The sequence below is a fragment of the Mus musculus genome, chromosome 13 (assembly GCF_000001635.26).
Source record: "Mus musculus strain C57BL/6J chromosome 13, GRCm38.p6 C57BL/6J".
Classification (NCBI taxonomy): Eukaryota; Metazoa; Chordata; class Mammalia; order Rodentia; family Muridae; genus Mus; species Mus musculus.
In genome coordinates, this window is record NC_000079.6 from 99,389,311 (window position 1) to 99,405,162 (window position 15,852).

General features: G+C 45.2%; 1 protein-coding gene across 4 annotated transcripts in view; it reads left to right on the top strand.

Annotated features, from left to right (window-relative positions):
* Mrps27 (mitochondrial ribosomal protein S27) overlaps window positions 1–15,852 on the top strand; it is a 70,796-nt gene that overhangs the window by 44,544 nt on the left and 10,400 nt on the right. For 2 of the 4 annotated variants that reach the window (XM_006517602.1, XM_017315495.2), the window contains 4 exons: window positions 10,952–11,066; window positions 11,960–12,082; window positions 14,194–14,272; window positions 15,678–15,793. In XM_006517602.1, the coding sequence (XP_006517665.1) occupies window positions 10,952–11,066; window positions 11,960–12,082; window positions 14,194–14,272; window positions 15,678–15,793 (433 nt within the window). The remainder of the gene's footprint in view (window positions 1–10,951; window positions 11,067–11,959; window positions 12,083–14,193; window positions 14,273–15,677; window positions 15,794–15,852) is intronic. The other 2 variants (XM_017315496.2, NM_173757.3) reach the window with 1 other exon arrangement.

The following is a 15,852-nucleotide window of genomic DNA, read 5'->3' on the forward strand; positions in this document are numbered from 1 at the left end:
GACAAGGACTAGCTGACTGCCAGGCACTTCACTGCAGGGACAAGGACTAGCTGACTGCCAGGTACTTCACTGCAGGGACAAGGACTAGCTGACTGCCAGGTACTTCACTGCAGGGACAAGGACTAGCTGACTGCCAGGCACTTCACTGCAGGGACAAGGACTAGCTGACTGCCAGGCACTTCACTGCAGGGACAAGGACTAGCTGACTGCCAGGCACTTCACTGCAGGGACAAGGACTAGCTGACTGCCAGGCACTTCACTGCAGGGACAAGGACTAGCTGACTGCCAGGCGCTTCACTGCAGGGACAGAGGCTAGCTGGCTGCCAGGTGCATCACTGCAGGGACAAGGACTAGCTGACTGCCAGGTACTTCACTGCAGGGACAAGGACTAGCTGACTGCCAGGCACTTCACTGCAGGGACAAGGACTAGCTGACTGCCAGGCACTTCACTGCAGGGACAAGGACTAGCTGACTGCCAGGCACTTCACTGCAGGGACAAGGACTAGCTGGCTGCCAGGTACTTCACTGCAGGGACAGGCTAGCTGACTGGTGGACTTGGCATTACTAAGGATTTTGACATAATGCCATCAAGTACCTGACCAAGTAGATGTAAGCTTGGATGTGGACATATCTGTACTCCATACACTGGTTCCAGGTGTCAGATGCATGCCTAATTCTCTTTTGATTTTCATAGTAACCCAATGATTATAGTGTTACCACTTCTGCTTTATAAATGACAAGACTAATTCTTAGGAGAAGTGACTTAAGCCAGCCAGTGAGTCGGAGCCTATTTTCCTTTTTTAAAAGATTGGTTGGTTGGTTTGTTTGTTTAATTTATATGAGTACACTGTAGCTCTCTTCAGACACACCAGAAGAGGGCATCAGATCCCATTACAGATGGTTGTGAGCCACCATGTGGCTGCTGGAAATTGAACTCAGGACCTCTAGAAAGAGCACTCAGTACTCTTTACAGATGAGCCATCTCTCCAGCCCTTTTTTTTTTTAAAGATTTATTTATTGAGGACCTATTTTCATCAAACACAGAGTAGCACCTTGTCAGCAGCCTCCTGGGGGCCATGCCATTTGCTTATTCCCGTGAGAGAGGCTTGATCCTCCGTGTACCTGAGGCAGTTTTATTGGTTCTCGTCCCTCCCCTGCCCTGGTCTGGTTTTACTTCTCTATCTAACAGGCAGTGAACTGCACAGGACACGGTCCGGGGCTGCAAAGACTCAAGACTTGCATGAGGAAGGAAGACCTGCTTCATTCACATCTCTAATGCCTTAGAAAATAAAGAGATTCTCGGGAAAAGGAGAGAACAGTGGGGCTTATTCCTTCTGAGGGCTCTGGGCACTAATTAGTATGCATGTCCAGCATATACACATAACTTACATGTCTGTAATATGCATACTTATAACGTTCTTGATAATCCAGAGGGTAACCTCTACTCAGGCGGGGAACATGTCTCTTCATCTTTATCAGGCAGGTCCCAGTGTAAGTCTTGTAAGCTGGTAAGTGATCCCGGGCAGGATCTAACATCCCCTTCAGTGGCATCGCTCCTTAAAGGTGCTACACAAGAGGGAAGGCTGCCCTCACCAAATGCTCCAGTAAGCTGCACCAAGTAGGTCCAGAAACGGAATTCTCTCTCGTTTGTTTTACACTCAGGTTTTCCTTAATTAAAATAAAAAATTTTAAAGGACAGCCAGAAACCAAAAGAGCGCCCCCCACCCTCTTGATACAAGTTCCCAGAGCTCTGAGTTCGTTGTGGCAGACAGATACATGTGGACAGCTTTCCTGCTGTCAGCCTTGAGCTGCCACTTCACACAGTCCTGGGACAAGCTCCATCTCTTCCTGCTCAGTGGCTTTTCTAGTCTGCGTGCTGACCCTGACCATACTCTACTCTACTCTACTCTACTCTACTCTACTCTACTCTACTCTACTCTACTCTACCCTACCCTACCCTACCCTACCCTACCCTACCCTACCCTACCCTACCCAGGAAGCAAAGGTGCTTGCATAATCCTATCAGCCCTCACCCAGGAAGTGAAGTGCCGCCCTGATCTATAGGCTCTGCACCTTTAGGATGTAGGGTCTGAAGCTCGCAGTGCCAAACAACAGACTTTCCTGCAATGGTATTCTGTCCCCCAAGTTGTTTTTACTGCTTAAGCCTTTCTGGAATCTATTTACCTATTATGCATCAAAGCCTTAAGAATCCAGTGAGGGGGAGGGGAGGGTAGAACAGTGAGGAAAGACTAGATTCTTCTGAACTGTTCTCCTCCATCCCCATGACTCACACCGCACAGCACAGGCCTTGGAAGGCCGCCCGCAGTCACAGGGAAGCCACTCTTCTGCCACTTTCAGGCACTGTGTTCATTTTCCCAGGCAGTAAAAGATGTTTTTCAGATTGTTCACTCCCTCTCTCTAGGCCAGCTAGGAGCCTTTATTTTGCTGAAGCATGCTGTTTTTATGGAAGATTAGCCAAACAGTGAACTCAGCCTTTTGTATTTGGTTTATCACTAAAGAAACCACTCGTCCATATTCAGAATTTGTAATCGGTCTTTCTGGTGGTTGTCATAGTGCCAGAAGGAGTTGTGTGTGCCCTTTGTTCTCCCTTGAGGTAAAGTTTATTTTATGTATGTGAGTACACTGTCACTCTCCTTGGATACACCAGAAGAGGGGATCATATCCCATTACAGATGGTTGTGAGTCATCATGTGGCTGCTGGGATTTGAACTCAGGACCTTTACAAGAGCAGTCAGTGCTCTTAACCACTGAGCCATCTCTCCAGCCCCTTGACTTGTGCATTCTTGACTGTTCTTAGCATTTTATGTTTGTTTATATTTTTTAGATATTTAGTGTTTTAAATGTTTGATTTTGATATAGAAGCTGGCTAGAGTTAACAGAAGACTTACCTATTAAATGGCCTCATCTAGATCCTGACCCCTTGGCAGTGCAAGGAATAGGTTTCCACTATCATAAGGGAGAAACTCCCAAAGTTTTAGAGTTCCAGTCTTCAATGCGTGTGTGGGCCCTGTGCGTGTAAGCCTCTGGCAGGGTTGCTGGTGACAGTATCAGTGAACGTGTAGTAAACTCACTATGCCTGGGATTTGAAAAAGAAGCAAGGAGCTGGGCAGGATCTTACATCCCTCTTCAGTGGCATCTCTCCCTAAAGGTGCTACCACCTCCCCGAAGTGCCTCCAACAGATGTGCCTGTGGGAGACCTGTAAGATCCAAAGTGGGGCTGAAGAGATGGCTCAGTGGTTACGGACATTTGCTTCTTTTCTGGGGGACCCAAGTTGGATTCCTAGTATACATAGCAGACGGTTCACAGTGGCCTGCAGTTCCAGCTCTGGGTAATCTGAGCTTTGGGGCCCTGTGTGCTGACTTGTATATACACATGGAGTATATACTACACAGGCACATCAAAATAAAAATCTAAAAACCAAAACTAAAAGCTGCAACAGTCATCTTTGTTTTCCTGCCTTTATATATGAACAACTAAGGAATCTTTTTAAAGTAGCAAATTAAAACTTTTTGAAAACTAATTGGACTGACATGCAAATCTCAGTATGCTAACTTGCTTCTTTTTTAAACCAAAGGCAATGATTGCACCCCTTTTGTGGTTCCAGAAGCTAGCTGTCAAGTAAGTTCTAGTGACTTTATACCCACATCATCTTGAGACCTTTATTCGAAAGCACTGATGCTATAACAGATAACAGGAATTTCATACTAAAATAAGTGAAGATGGACAACTGATTGGTTATCAGCAGTATACTTACAGAATAAAAACAGTAACAGATTTAAGACCTGACTTAGACCAAAAAAGGCTATTCTCAGTCTTAAAAAAAAAACACCCTCCATGCAGTGAATGGAGATAAAAGCAAAAGCCCATGGCTTCACAAGATTCTAAAAATAAAGGACAGTTGAAGGCTAGACCTTAGGCAAGACACATCTATGACCCCTTCATGGCTCAAGGAACATTGCAGAAGAGGGTACAGTGAAAATGTAAGAGTCTCAAGATGGGGAGCGGGGTTGTGAAATTCCATTTCCTGATCAGGATGTGGATGTGGGAACCACAGACCCAGCACTGTGCATTCTGTCAGTGAGTCCACAGCAGTCGGGGAATCCTGACAGTCAGCTGCAGAGGGTGAAGGGCCCCAGGGGCCATTCCACATACTGCTATTGGCACTCATTCTGAGAGGGGAGACGTGATAGTAGGGTGTATACCTACTGTGGAGCCCACCAAGCTCTGCGAGTTTGTTCTAAACACTGGATCAAACAGAGGGACTAATGAATGGGGAAAGAAATGTACAGGGCTACGGAAGGAGCTGGTGTGAGTAGGAGAGAAATGGGAGAAGATGGGCAGAGCTACCAAAATGTACAGTATACAGTTACAGAAAGAACAAAATTTATTAATAGCTTTGCTAACAGACTAGTCAATTGTTGAAACATTTTATTTCCTACAAAACTTGAGCTTCAATTAAAATTACTTGGGGGAAACTTGGTTTAACTTTTATGATTATATCATTTACTTTAAGTTTTAGGTGCCAGCTTGCAGGCTCTGATGTCCCTGTCATCTCTGCCATGAGTTAAGGATGTCCTCAGGCCCAAGCATCTGCCTAGCATGCACAGCTCTCCACATCAACAGCTTTGTCTTGTTCCTGATCTTAGTGGAATTGCTTTGAGTTTCTCTCTAGTTAAGTTGATGTTGGCTGTGGACTTGCTGTAAATGTCCTTTTTATGTTGAGGTATGTCCCCATGTCTCTAGTTTCTCCAGGAATTTTATTATGAAGGAGTGTTGGACTTTGTGAAAGGCATTTCAGTATCTAATGAGGTGATCCTGTGTTTTTGTCTTTCAGTTCGTTTATACAGTAGATCGCTGCCGCCGGTAAAACAGTTTTAACGTGCGCCCTTAAGATTCTCTGCATTTCTAGTTGGGCGGTAGTGGCGCACACCTTTAATCCCAGCACTCGGGAGGCAGAGGCAGGCGGATTTCTGAGTTTGAGGCCAGCCTGGTCTAAAGAGTGAGTTCCAGGACAGCCAGGGATGCACAGAGAAACCCTGTCTCGAAAAACCAAAAAAAAAAAAAAAAAAAAAGATTCTCTGGATTTCTGTGTCTGTTGTTATGTCCCCTTTTCATTTCTTTTTTTTTTTTAATTTGGATATTCTCTCTCTTATTAGTTAATTTGAATAAGAGTTGTTAATTTTATTGATTTTTTTTTTTCAAAAAAATCCCAACTCTTTATTTCATCGATTCTTTGGGTTTTTTGTTTTGTTTGTTTCTACTTTATTGATTTCAGCTCTGAGTTTGATTATTTCTCTCCATCTACTTCTTTTGGGTGTGATTTCTTCTTTTTGTTCCAGGGAAAGCCCTTTTAAAGCATTGTTCAGTGTCAAAGAGCCTGAGTGGTTTTGATTAAAAGTTTAAGAGGGTTCTTTGAACCCTTGAACCCTGTCTTCTGCCAGCATTCCTTTTGGTTCATCCCTGCCAGCACCTCTGTTCCCTAAGGCAGAATCCTGTCACCCTTCTTCTGTGGATTGTGCAAAGGAAGCAGTAGGGGAGGAAGGAGGAAGGAAGAAGGAAGGGTGGTTTTCCTGTTACTGTGCTTCCTCTGCCACGAGGGGGATCTCCTCCTGCTTTGTAGGAAAAAGGCAGTGTTTCCTCCTGGCTTCAGCTGACTATAGGCAGGATGGTACTCAAAACTGTCCGAGGAGGCTGTTTCCATATGCACAATGTTCACAAATGGCAGTGGAGGCTGTTTCCATACGCACAATGTTCACAAATGGCAGTGGAGGCTGTTTCCATACGCACAATGTTCACAGGTGTCAGCATATATATTTGCATTGGTAAACCCTAGTGTGCCTAGCCACTGTCGCCACATCCTTAAGTACCTAAGACTTTGCAGTAAGAGATGACATGTCTCCTGCCTGTGAAAGAGCCTTAGAGTTTAGTGTGTGTGTGTGTGTGTGAGAGAGAGAGAGAGAGAGAGAGAGAGAGAGAGAGAGAAAGAGAGAGAGAAAGAGAGAGAGGTGCCTAAGAGCTTTGTGTGTGTTGAGGGGGAGCCTAAGAGCTTAGTGGGGGGGGGGGCTAAAAGTTTATTGGGGGAAATAGGAGAGGTTGGTAGTTACAAAAATAGTGTGACTCTGACTGGATAGTGAGGCTGAAAACGAGTCCAGTCTTCCTTTCATGCTAGAGGAAAATAAATCCTCAGGGATTTGGCTCTGCTACACCCTGGGAGAATCAGTATGCTGCGAGCTCTGAGAGATGCTTTTCTTCTGTATCTGAGAGAAAAAAGTCAGGTTCTTAAGAAACCCAGATTAGTGCTGAACCTTCTCCCCCTCAGAAATGGCCGAAGACATCTGTAATCCCCCGCAGCCACGTCAGGTCTGCCCGCCCGCGCCGGCTTCTGTGCCATTGCAACCGTGTGCCTCATCTCCTCCTCCGCTGCGGCACACAGACCCTGCCTGCTTGAGAGTCTCTGGAAACACTGACCTCTCTCCAGTCAGTCAGACCGCTAATCCTGCTGACTTTCTTTGCCTTCTGTCTCCCTTCCCCTTCCTCAGAGTTATTCCTGTGTAGCCATGACTAATCAGTGTGTGGGTTTCCTGCCTTAGTTCCACCTTTCTTGACTTTGTAGTGTTTGTCTAGAGCCCTTTGCTTTTATAAAGATTAGTTCCAGGATCCAGTTTTCCTTAGCTTGCTGCCTCACCTACCCAGAAACCCTCTCCTTTTAGCTTCCCCCTCAGGCTTCCAGGGTACTTAAAGCTAACCTGTGAGCAGGCCTGTGTAACAGTCTCCAGAGTGGTTCCTGGTGCAATTCCAATTGATGGCCAAAGAGACAGAAGTGTTTCTTCTTTGGGGACACCATCAAGAGCATCAGTAATCACAGCATAAATATTTTTTTTTCTCTCCCCATAATTCCCTGGTCTGGTCAATCACACTGACTTTTGGAAGCAGATAAACTCAGTATCAAAGAACAACAGACTTTGTTCTGAATGGCTCCCTTAGGTCTCATGAAAGAAGGAGCCGAAGTAGCACACAGTCTGACTACAGTTAATATTTTTCTGTATTGGGCGGGGGGTGGGGGAGGCGAGGGGAGGTTTTATGTCCAGACTAGAGTTAGAGGTATTGTTAGACCAGCAGGGGTGGAATTTGGGTCATTGTACCTCACACAGGGCCACTACTGATGGATAGTCTTTTCATGGGTGTGTTATCTGTCTCCTGGATTTAGAAATGTAGATCTGCAACCTACACTATAGTGACCCAGGTCCCATTTGCCATCAGAGCCTTCCTCTCACGGTGTTTTATACTGCAAAGGGGACTTTTTTCTCTTATATACTGCAAAGGTGACTTCTCAGATAATGGAAGTCACTTGTGTCTTCATTGTGGTGTCATCTGTCAGGTTACAGTGGTAATGAAAGATTGGAACTTCAGGCTTCGAGCATCACAGCTCTGTAAACCCAACTCAGAAACCCACCTAGATATCTAATCACTTACATTTATTTCATCTACTAGGGGTAGCTAGTAAATTGTAGGTGTTCACGTCCAGGCTTTGTATTAGCCTTTGGTAATGGGATAGGGAGACATCTTTTAAAACATAGTACATTCATTTAATAGAGCTTCACCATATGTTTATTGAAAGTTAAATTAACTGAAACTTCCATAAGCATAAAATGTGGGATCTCAAGCAACAAAGGAATTTTAATCTGTAGTAGTGATATTTCCATTTTGTATTTGTGATAACTGAAAGAATCATCGAAGATTGTGAATTCTGAAATTAACAATTCTGAAAGCAGAATTTCCTGCAGGATAGAAAAGAAAGTAATTATCTTTCTAATTGCCTTTTTAGGATAAGAAAGAGGGCAGTGACAACTGAATCAGTGGGTCAGTCACACACTAGCTTTTAGTGGAAGTGCTTGATCCTTTTGATAACTGCAAGCTTGGCATTATGAATTGATTCACACTCCACACCACAGTCCATGGAACTGGCCGAATCTTCTCCTTGGCAGCCTTCTCTACTGCCCCTCCTCCACGTCTGCCTCACTTAGAGGCCGAGAGTCCCATCTGGAATGCCTGTTGCCACAGAATACAGAACCTACTGGGAACTGGCAAGTGTGTGTATGCCTAGGCTTGGCTGGTGGCTCATAGAATCAGGGAAACCATGTGGAAAGCCTGCTCATCCGTGTGCAGAGCCTGTGCTGTAGCTAAGTGTTAGCTGCTGCAGGGCTGTGGGCCCCGGCACCGTGCTTTAGGCCTGCAGCATTTGTAGTTGATCCTAAAGACTGGTGAGGGTGGCCGCTTTGCCATTGTAAGATAATGAGTCATTTGATGCCTGTGGAAGGACAGCCAGAGCCCACTGTTTTGTTGTTTTTGATTAAATGATTCAGTTGGTCATAAATAACTATAAAGTCGCACTCTGGTCTTTTTCTTTTTCCTTTTCCTCCTCCTCCTCCTCCTCCTCCTCCTTCTCCTTTTCCTTTTCCTTTCCCTTTTGATGATCTCTTCTAAGTGACTTCCCTTACCTTCTAAGAAATCAAAGGTGACCTAGGCTTTTGGACCCCTGTCTGACTGACAAGCCGTGATTCTGCTCTCTGCCTCTTGGTGCTGTAGCCTTGGGTGAGCAGTAAACCAGGTGACTGAGCAGTTCCATACTGCTGGGCAGTTCCATACTGCTGGGCAGTTCCATACTGCTGGGCAGTTCCATACTGCTGGGCAGTTCCATACTGCTGGGCAGTTCCATACTGCTGGGCAGTTCCATACTGCTGAGCAGTTCCATACTGCTGGGCAGTTCCATACTGCTTAGACCTGCTGGGCCGAGAGGACGAGTCTCAGCTCCTGCTGTTGGCTTACCCGTGGTTGGGCTTCTAGAAAGCTCTGACAGCCCCAGTTAGCACTGGGGACAGCGATCTCTTCTGCGTGGGTGCTAACCATAGAGTCAGAGTGAGAGCTGGACTGCGCATGCTCCTTCCATCCCCTCCTGTGTTCCTCCTTCCTCCAAGAAGTGCACAGCCACAGAGGCTGAGCTGCAGGCTGCCTTCCACTGCCCTGCGCACAGCAGGGCCAGGGTTATTTGAGCGGCGTTGTCCATCTTTTCTATATTTGCGCAGTTTGCCGGTCCTGGCAGCCCGCTGCTTCAGTGGTAGTGACATCTGTTGAGATGTGGCCTCAGCTGTGGCACCAGGTGCAGGGGGACATCGTGTAGTGGCTGGCTATAACCTGCCAGTTTGCTGGGTGGAGCAGAGAACAAAAGTCAGTGTGTTTGCAGGCAGGTTGGAAGTCAGTGTGTTGGTTTGTGTTCTCTCTTTGCCTTTCCTGACTGCCGTGCTGGCCAGAAGCCAACCTGCTCCTTCCTTACTGGAGTTCTAGAGGAGCCACACCAAAGTGCTTGTGAAATTGCTTGAGGAATTTCTCTCATACCATTCAAACTTGGTTCCTTTGTCAGCATATTGTGTTGATACCTTCATGTTCCAGAAGTTAGGTACTAATTCTCTCTTCTTTCTTTCTCCTTAGTTTTAACACTGGTAGGATCTAGAAAGGGGTTCACTAACTGCCTATATGCCAAAGACTGGAATTCTACTTTCAGCAGCATATATTATAATATATGAAGAGAAAAGATGCTTGCTTGGCTGTGGTTGTGAGTTGTAGCCACAGAGTGCATCAAAGTCTGTCAGCAACAGCCAAGAAGCTGCCATCCAAGACGCTCTAAGGCAGGAAGGAGATTAAGGTGGAGATTAGGTTTAAAGAGCTCTTAGGTAAAGGGGATAGTTGACATTTAAATCTGTTTTAAAATGAGAAATAGACTAAACCACCAAAGCCACAAACCCTGCAGCTAGCAATTCCCATGGGCCATGCCCTCCTTGCATTGTTATAAAAGATGTGTGTAAGAAGGCTGTGAATGGCCCAGGCAAAGCGGCATCATTCTTCATATATACATACATATGTGTTAACAGTACAGTCATGCACACAAGCATGTAGCAGTTAGTAAACGTCTTGATGGAAGCTCTGCTTTTATGTGCTGAAAGCTTACATGGGCCACGAAGTGTCACACACTGAGGAGTCATGTGGGATAAGTAGGTCCCCAATCCTGAGTAGGACTATTAAGCTCTGTCCTACTGACAACGGATAAGTGTTCAGATATGCCCCTGATAGCCAGTTTCCTTCATGTTGGTGGAGAGAGAGAAGAGCCTTCCCACTCAGGCACTGGCTGCCTGTGAGCACTCAGCCAGAGCCTTCCTCCAAGTGACTGCTCATTCCTTGGGCTGCCTGAGTCACAGATCGTGAAGGTTGCTGTGGGAACAAGGAATGGACTGAGGGGTGAAAGTGGAGCCCTTGTTTATTTTCGTGATGCAGTACTATCCCAGTTGCTCCTGAATATACAAGAAATACTGGTGTAACTTAAAGCTGTTTTCCCTCCGAGGTCTGTGCTGGTCTGCTTTTCTATTCTCTGTCTTACTTCATTCCCAAAGTATCAACTTCAGCTTCACATATCCCTTCTGACGAGATATGTATTTACATAAAGTCATGAATAATAGTTCCCCAAATCATTTCCATATAAATCTCTTATTAAAGCAAGGTGTTGAGGCAAGGGGATGTAATAAATAATAAAGCCAGACATGTAGACACACACCTGTAGTCACAGCACTTGGGAGGTAGAGACAGACAGATCTGTGAGTTCTAGGTCAGACAAGATGCCATAGAGGGGCCCCTATCTTAAAACAAATAAATAAGTTGGTTTATATTTTTCTTTTTTATTATTTTGCCTTCTCTCTTTCCATTTCAGACTTAAAGTTAAGAATTTCAACTTCAAGTTTCTATTAATTGTCGATGCTCATGACTTTTTGATCACACTGACTATATCAAGTAACTGTTGCAAGAGAAGGACCTGGTAATGGACAGTATTTGGGTTTTAACATTTAAGAGATTAAGTATTATCTCTTCTTGTGTTTAATTTAGATTTCGACACAGTCCCAACTGCTGGTACCTAAGAGACTGGACCATCCACAGCTGGATTAGACAGTGTCTGAAATACGGAGCACAAGACAAAGCCTTGTATACACTTGTTAATAAGGTGAGGGGTACCTGGCCATCCCTTGTATGCATTGGCTCATAAGGGAAGTGTTTCCCCATGTGTGTCCTGAGTGTGTGTGATCTGCTATTTGTGCCTGTGACAGTACCACCAGAAACCACTTTCCTATTAAGGTCTCCCCTCAGATTCCTTGTCATGCTGTTTGTAGACCGGAGCTGGTTATAAACTACCCAACAAATAAAACAGTAAAAACGTCCATAGCTGCTTCTTTTCCAAGCATAGAGATTAAGAGAGGATATGTGACCATGGAGCACGGTGGGAGGACATGTGACCATGGAGCGCGGTAGGAGGCTGCACTGGCAGTCACTTGTCTTCAGCCTTAAGCCCTGCCTTGCTTGTCTGTTTCCCTTTCAGAAGGGTTGGGTGAGTAGTGACCGTTTCTGATGGAGGATAATCTCTAGGTCATTCAGACCATCTTACACTTTTTTCTAGAAGATGTTATTCCTAGGTAATAATTTGTCCTTTCTCCTAAGCCCCACAGCTCTTTCTCCCCAAGCCCCAGAGCTCCTAGGATTAAGGTTAAACTCCACCCAGCACTTCAGTCTCCATTGACTCCAGTATATTCAAACTAAGCACACAAGTTGTAGAGTGTTAACTATTGCCAGAGTCAACCTAAATACTGTTACAAGCCATTAGAGAACTTTAACAATATTTTTATGAAAATATATTATGTTCATAGTGTCACCAGACTTTGAAAATCAGAGTTCAGTCAGAATACTGATTTATCTTTGATTCTTCTCTGTGAAGAATGATTTTCATCTGTAACTTAGTCTCACAACAAATCATCATATGTTGTACACATTGTTGGTGTGAGATGACGGATCGCTTATCGAAGTGAGGACAGAAATGAATAGTACCTCATCCTTACCTTGCAGAAATCAAGGCGCTCTCCCTTCTCTCTGGTAAACCTCACTCTAGAGGATTCCATGGGCCATACAAGAGGAACTAGAATGATGGAATCTAGCTGGAAGGAAAGAAGTAGTGGAGATGAGTGCCATGTAAGCTAGTTCCAAAAGCTGTACACGGGCCGAATGTGCTGCCTTTGTCTGCAGTGCTGGGGATTTCAAGGGGACTGAGGGAGGGAGGGAGGGAGGGAGGGAGGGAGGGAGGGAGGGAGGGAGGGAGGGAGGGAGGGACCGTCAAGGCTCAGAGCTGCAGTCTCAAGAAAGAAAGGAAGGAGGCCCCGGGGGAAGACAGATAAAATCTTGTTCTCTTCATTCCAGAAATTACATGCAGAGTTAAAGCTCCCTGTGGAAACAGATTCAGGAGGGTCTGGAAAAGCAGAGCAGAGGGTCTCTTTTCTGTCGCTTCCAGGCCTTTAAAAAGAGACATTACCAGATGAGGGTTCAGGAAATGTAGCCTGTAACCACTTAGTTTTGTCAGTTACCCCGAATGTCAGGCAAATACTTTTCTCTGCCTATGTCCTGGTTTTCTCAATTCCAACTTGAGTGGGTGTCAGTGATTTACAACCTGAGCTGCCTTCTTAGAGTTACCTGAGATTTTTTACATTTACAGATGCTCAGGGCTAGAGAGATAGCTGAGTTGGTATGCTTACCACATGAGCATGTTTTGAGTCTAGATCCCCAGCATCCATGTAAAAAATTGAGCAGGACAACACATCCTTGTGTACACCACACACACACACACACACACACATACACACACACTGTGTTCTAAGTCAGTATGTCTTTTCTGGGCCTAGGCATTTGAAATTCAGAGCATCACTGAGTGGACATTATAGAGATTCTCACATACCCTGTCCCCGCACACAGCCTTGCCTGACCAGCATCCTGCTTCTGGAATGGAATGTGGTAGACACAGTATCAGCACCCAGAACCCACAGTTTCTATCAGGGTTCATTCTTGCTGTTGTGCATCCTGTGGGTACAGATGGAATGCTAAATGACATGTGGTCTAATGGAAACAGTCTCTGTGCCTTTTCATCCTTCCTAGAGACTTGACTTGACCCATGACCAAGGTTGGAAACCCTGACTGGCTCATTCTTTGTTTTGCCAACTTTACCCTGTACCCCAGGTGAGATCTTCCTGTGGATCCCAAATTACCCTAGAACCTGAGTCTGGCCTCAGCCCTCTGAGGCATGAGGAACCACACTTGGCCAAGACCAGTTAATTTCAAGTTCCTTCCTGGCTCTAACGAGTTACTGTTCTAAAATGTTTTGGCTTTAGCCTGCCTTGGATTCAAGCTGATGGGGGTGAGTTCTGAGAATCACAGGCCCCACCGTGAGCCAGTGCTCCCTTAGTCAGTTCTGGGATTCCCAATGGAGGTTTAGGAACCTCCCAAGGCAGTAAGTAGGTGGGGGAAAAAAAAAAGTTGCCCAGTTGTTTTTGGTAGTTGGTGACACTATGGAACAGAGAGATTAATCCTATTGAAGTAAGAGTTTTGGGTAAAACTGTAACCATGATCGAGGCAGTAAGGAATCAGGCTCAAGTGTAAGTGAAAATCAGAGAAACCCACTAAAACGTCAAGGTTCCATCCCAGTTCTGATGCTGGGGCCTGAGACTCCAAGATCTGAGACATGAAAATACTCCCACCAAGCCCTGAAGCAGACACTGACGCATCCTTGTTTATTCCTAAAATATTCTTAGATTCTGACATCTTAAATATGAAGGCAAACAGAGTCCTAGGCACTTGGTGTACAGCGAAGCGTAGGCACGTTTCTTGGGCATTTAGAAGTCAGACCATGTGCTGTGTAACTCATGCTTTTTCCTTAAGGTCTGTTTGGGATTTTCATTCAGACCTTGTAAAAAGAGTCACTGAACCAGCTGCTTGTGGAGGGGGGGTGGGGGTGGGTTGGGTCTCTTTCTGTTGTTGTTTAGCTGCGACAGGACTAAGATGATGACAGTCGGGCTTTACAGTTTTTACCTGTCAGTTGTCCTCTGTCAGGCACCTGCTCAACTTTCTCCCCTGACCGACAGACAGTTCCAGTTTGCAAACCTCGTGAGTCACATCTTCAGTCTCCCTGCTGCCGATGCTGCAAATGAGAGTTATGTAGTTTTCCTCAGTGGGCCAACTCTCCTGACTAATCCATGAGGTTATATTACAGACAGAATTAGAGATGATTTCATTCTCTGTTTTCACTTTTATTACAGGTTCAGTATGGAATTTTTCCAGATAACTTTACATTCAACTTACTGATGGATTATTTCATAAAGAAAGGAAATTACAAAGGTAAGAAGCCAGATCACGATTCAGTTAATACAGGGCTTTCAGCTCCCAAATGGAAGTGTATAAATGCAGACAGCTTCCTCCTCCTTCAGTTCTTAATTACATCTCCTTATGTTACTCTTTTAGTCAGGAAAGTTTACATGGAGATTATTATCACTTCTGCCAGCAGTTTTAGTATCACCTTTCTGTTGCTGGCATGGAAAATGTACATACAGAGGAAACTCTAGGGGACAAGTTAATTAAGGGCCAGTCTGATTCCACTTCCCAAGCTGATGGAAATGCAGGATATAAAGAATAAAGTAAAAATCGATTTAGTTTTCACGTGTAACTCTTCTGTAACTATGAGTGTACGCAGTGAGCTCAGTAGCACATGCAGTCAGTTGAAAACATTTGTTGTGCTTGAGGCCTGTGCAAGCATCATGTTTCTTCGTTAGCATCAGCATTCTCTACCTTGACTATTGATTACTGAGGGAAAAAGTTGTTTGAACTTATGTTCCCAGCTTTTGCCTGTGTTGTCGAATATCAAGGGAAAGTAAGAGTAACTGGGGCCTGGTTTTCTATGACCAGCTCGTGTAGAAATAAATAACACGTGCTGTGCGTTATACTCAGTGGTTTATAATTTATGAAGGGCCTTTTCCTTTCCCTTGTCTCAATTCTTTTCAACTGTTCTTTGTTATCCCTGTATCCGTCTTTGAAATAAAACCTAGGAATTGGGAGTTCCTCTAGCCTTTGTCTTATTTTGCCTCAACAGTGAGAAAGTGCTGGGCGGTGGTGGCGCACGCCTTTAATCCCAGCACTTGGGAGGCAGAGGCAGGCGGATGTCTGAGTTCGAGGCCAGCCTGGTCTACAGAGTGAGTTCCAGGACAGCCAGGGCTACATAGAGAAACCCTGTCTCGAAAAAGCCAAAAAAACAAACAAAAAAACAAAAAAACAAAAAAAAAAAAAACAGTGAGAAAGCATCCAAATGGAGAGAGAGGCAGGCACGGCCTCTGCTTGCTTGTCAGGTAACCTTACAGTGATGTTCCTCTTCCCCCAGTGCTCAGCTCTTGTAACTGATGGACACTGTGGGGCATTTTCTTAGGCATTATCTTGTTGAAGTAAATAGAGCAAACAGTGTTTGGTCATCATGAAGATGCTACTTACTGTGAGCCAAAAGCCGTGGCTTTGGTCCATGTGTGAAGACCCTGATACAGAAGCCTGTGACTCAGTGTGCATGCAGTGTGTGCAGCAGGTGTGAATGGCTTGACAAGGACCTGCTTCGTAGAACAGCTAGGACCAGAGCCCATGTTTCCTACTTGATTCTGCTTGGTGTCCACTGCCCTGCACTTTGAACGTGTTTACATTTGGAGACTTGGTGATGTTCCCTACATCTAATTCCCCCTCGCTCTCACCTTCATCTCCTGGGCAGATGCTTTATCCGTGGTTTTTGAGATCATGATGCAAGAAGCCTTTGACGTGCCGTCCACCCAGTTTCTCTCCCTCTATGTTTTATACCGTTGCCTAGCAGAGAAGACGGAGCTCACAGTAAGTGATCTGCCCTAACACAGGCCCGAGAGCTTGAGGAAGCCAAGCAGTGACTGCCC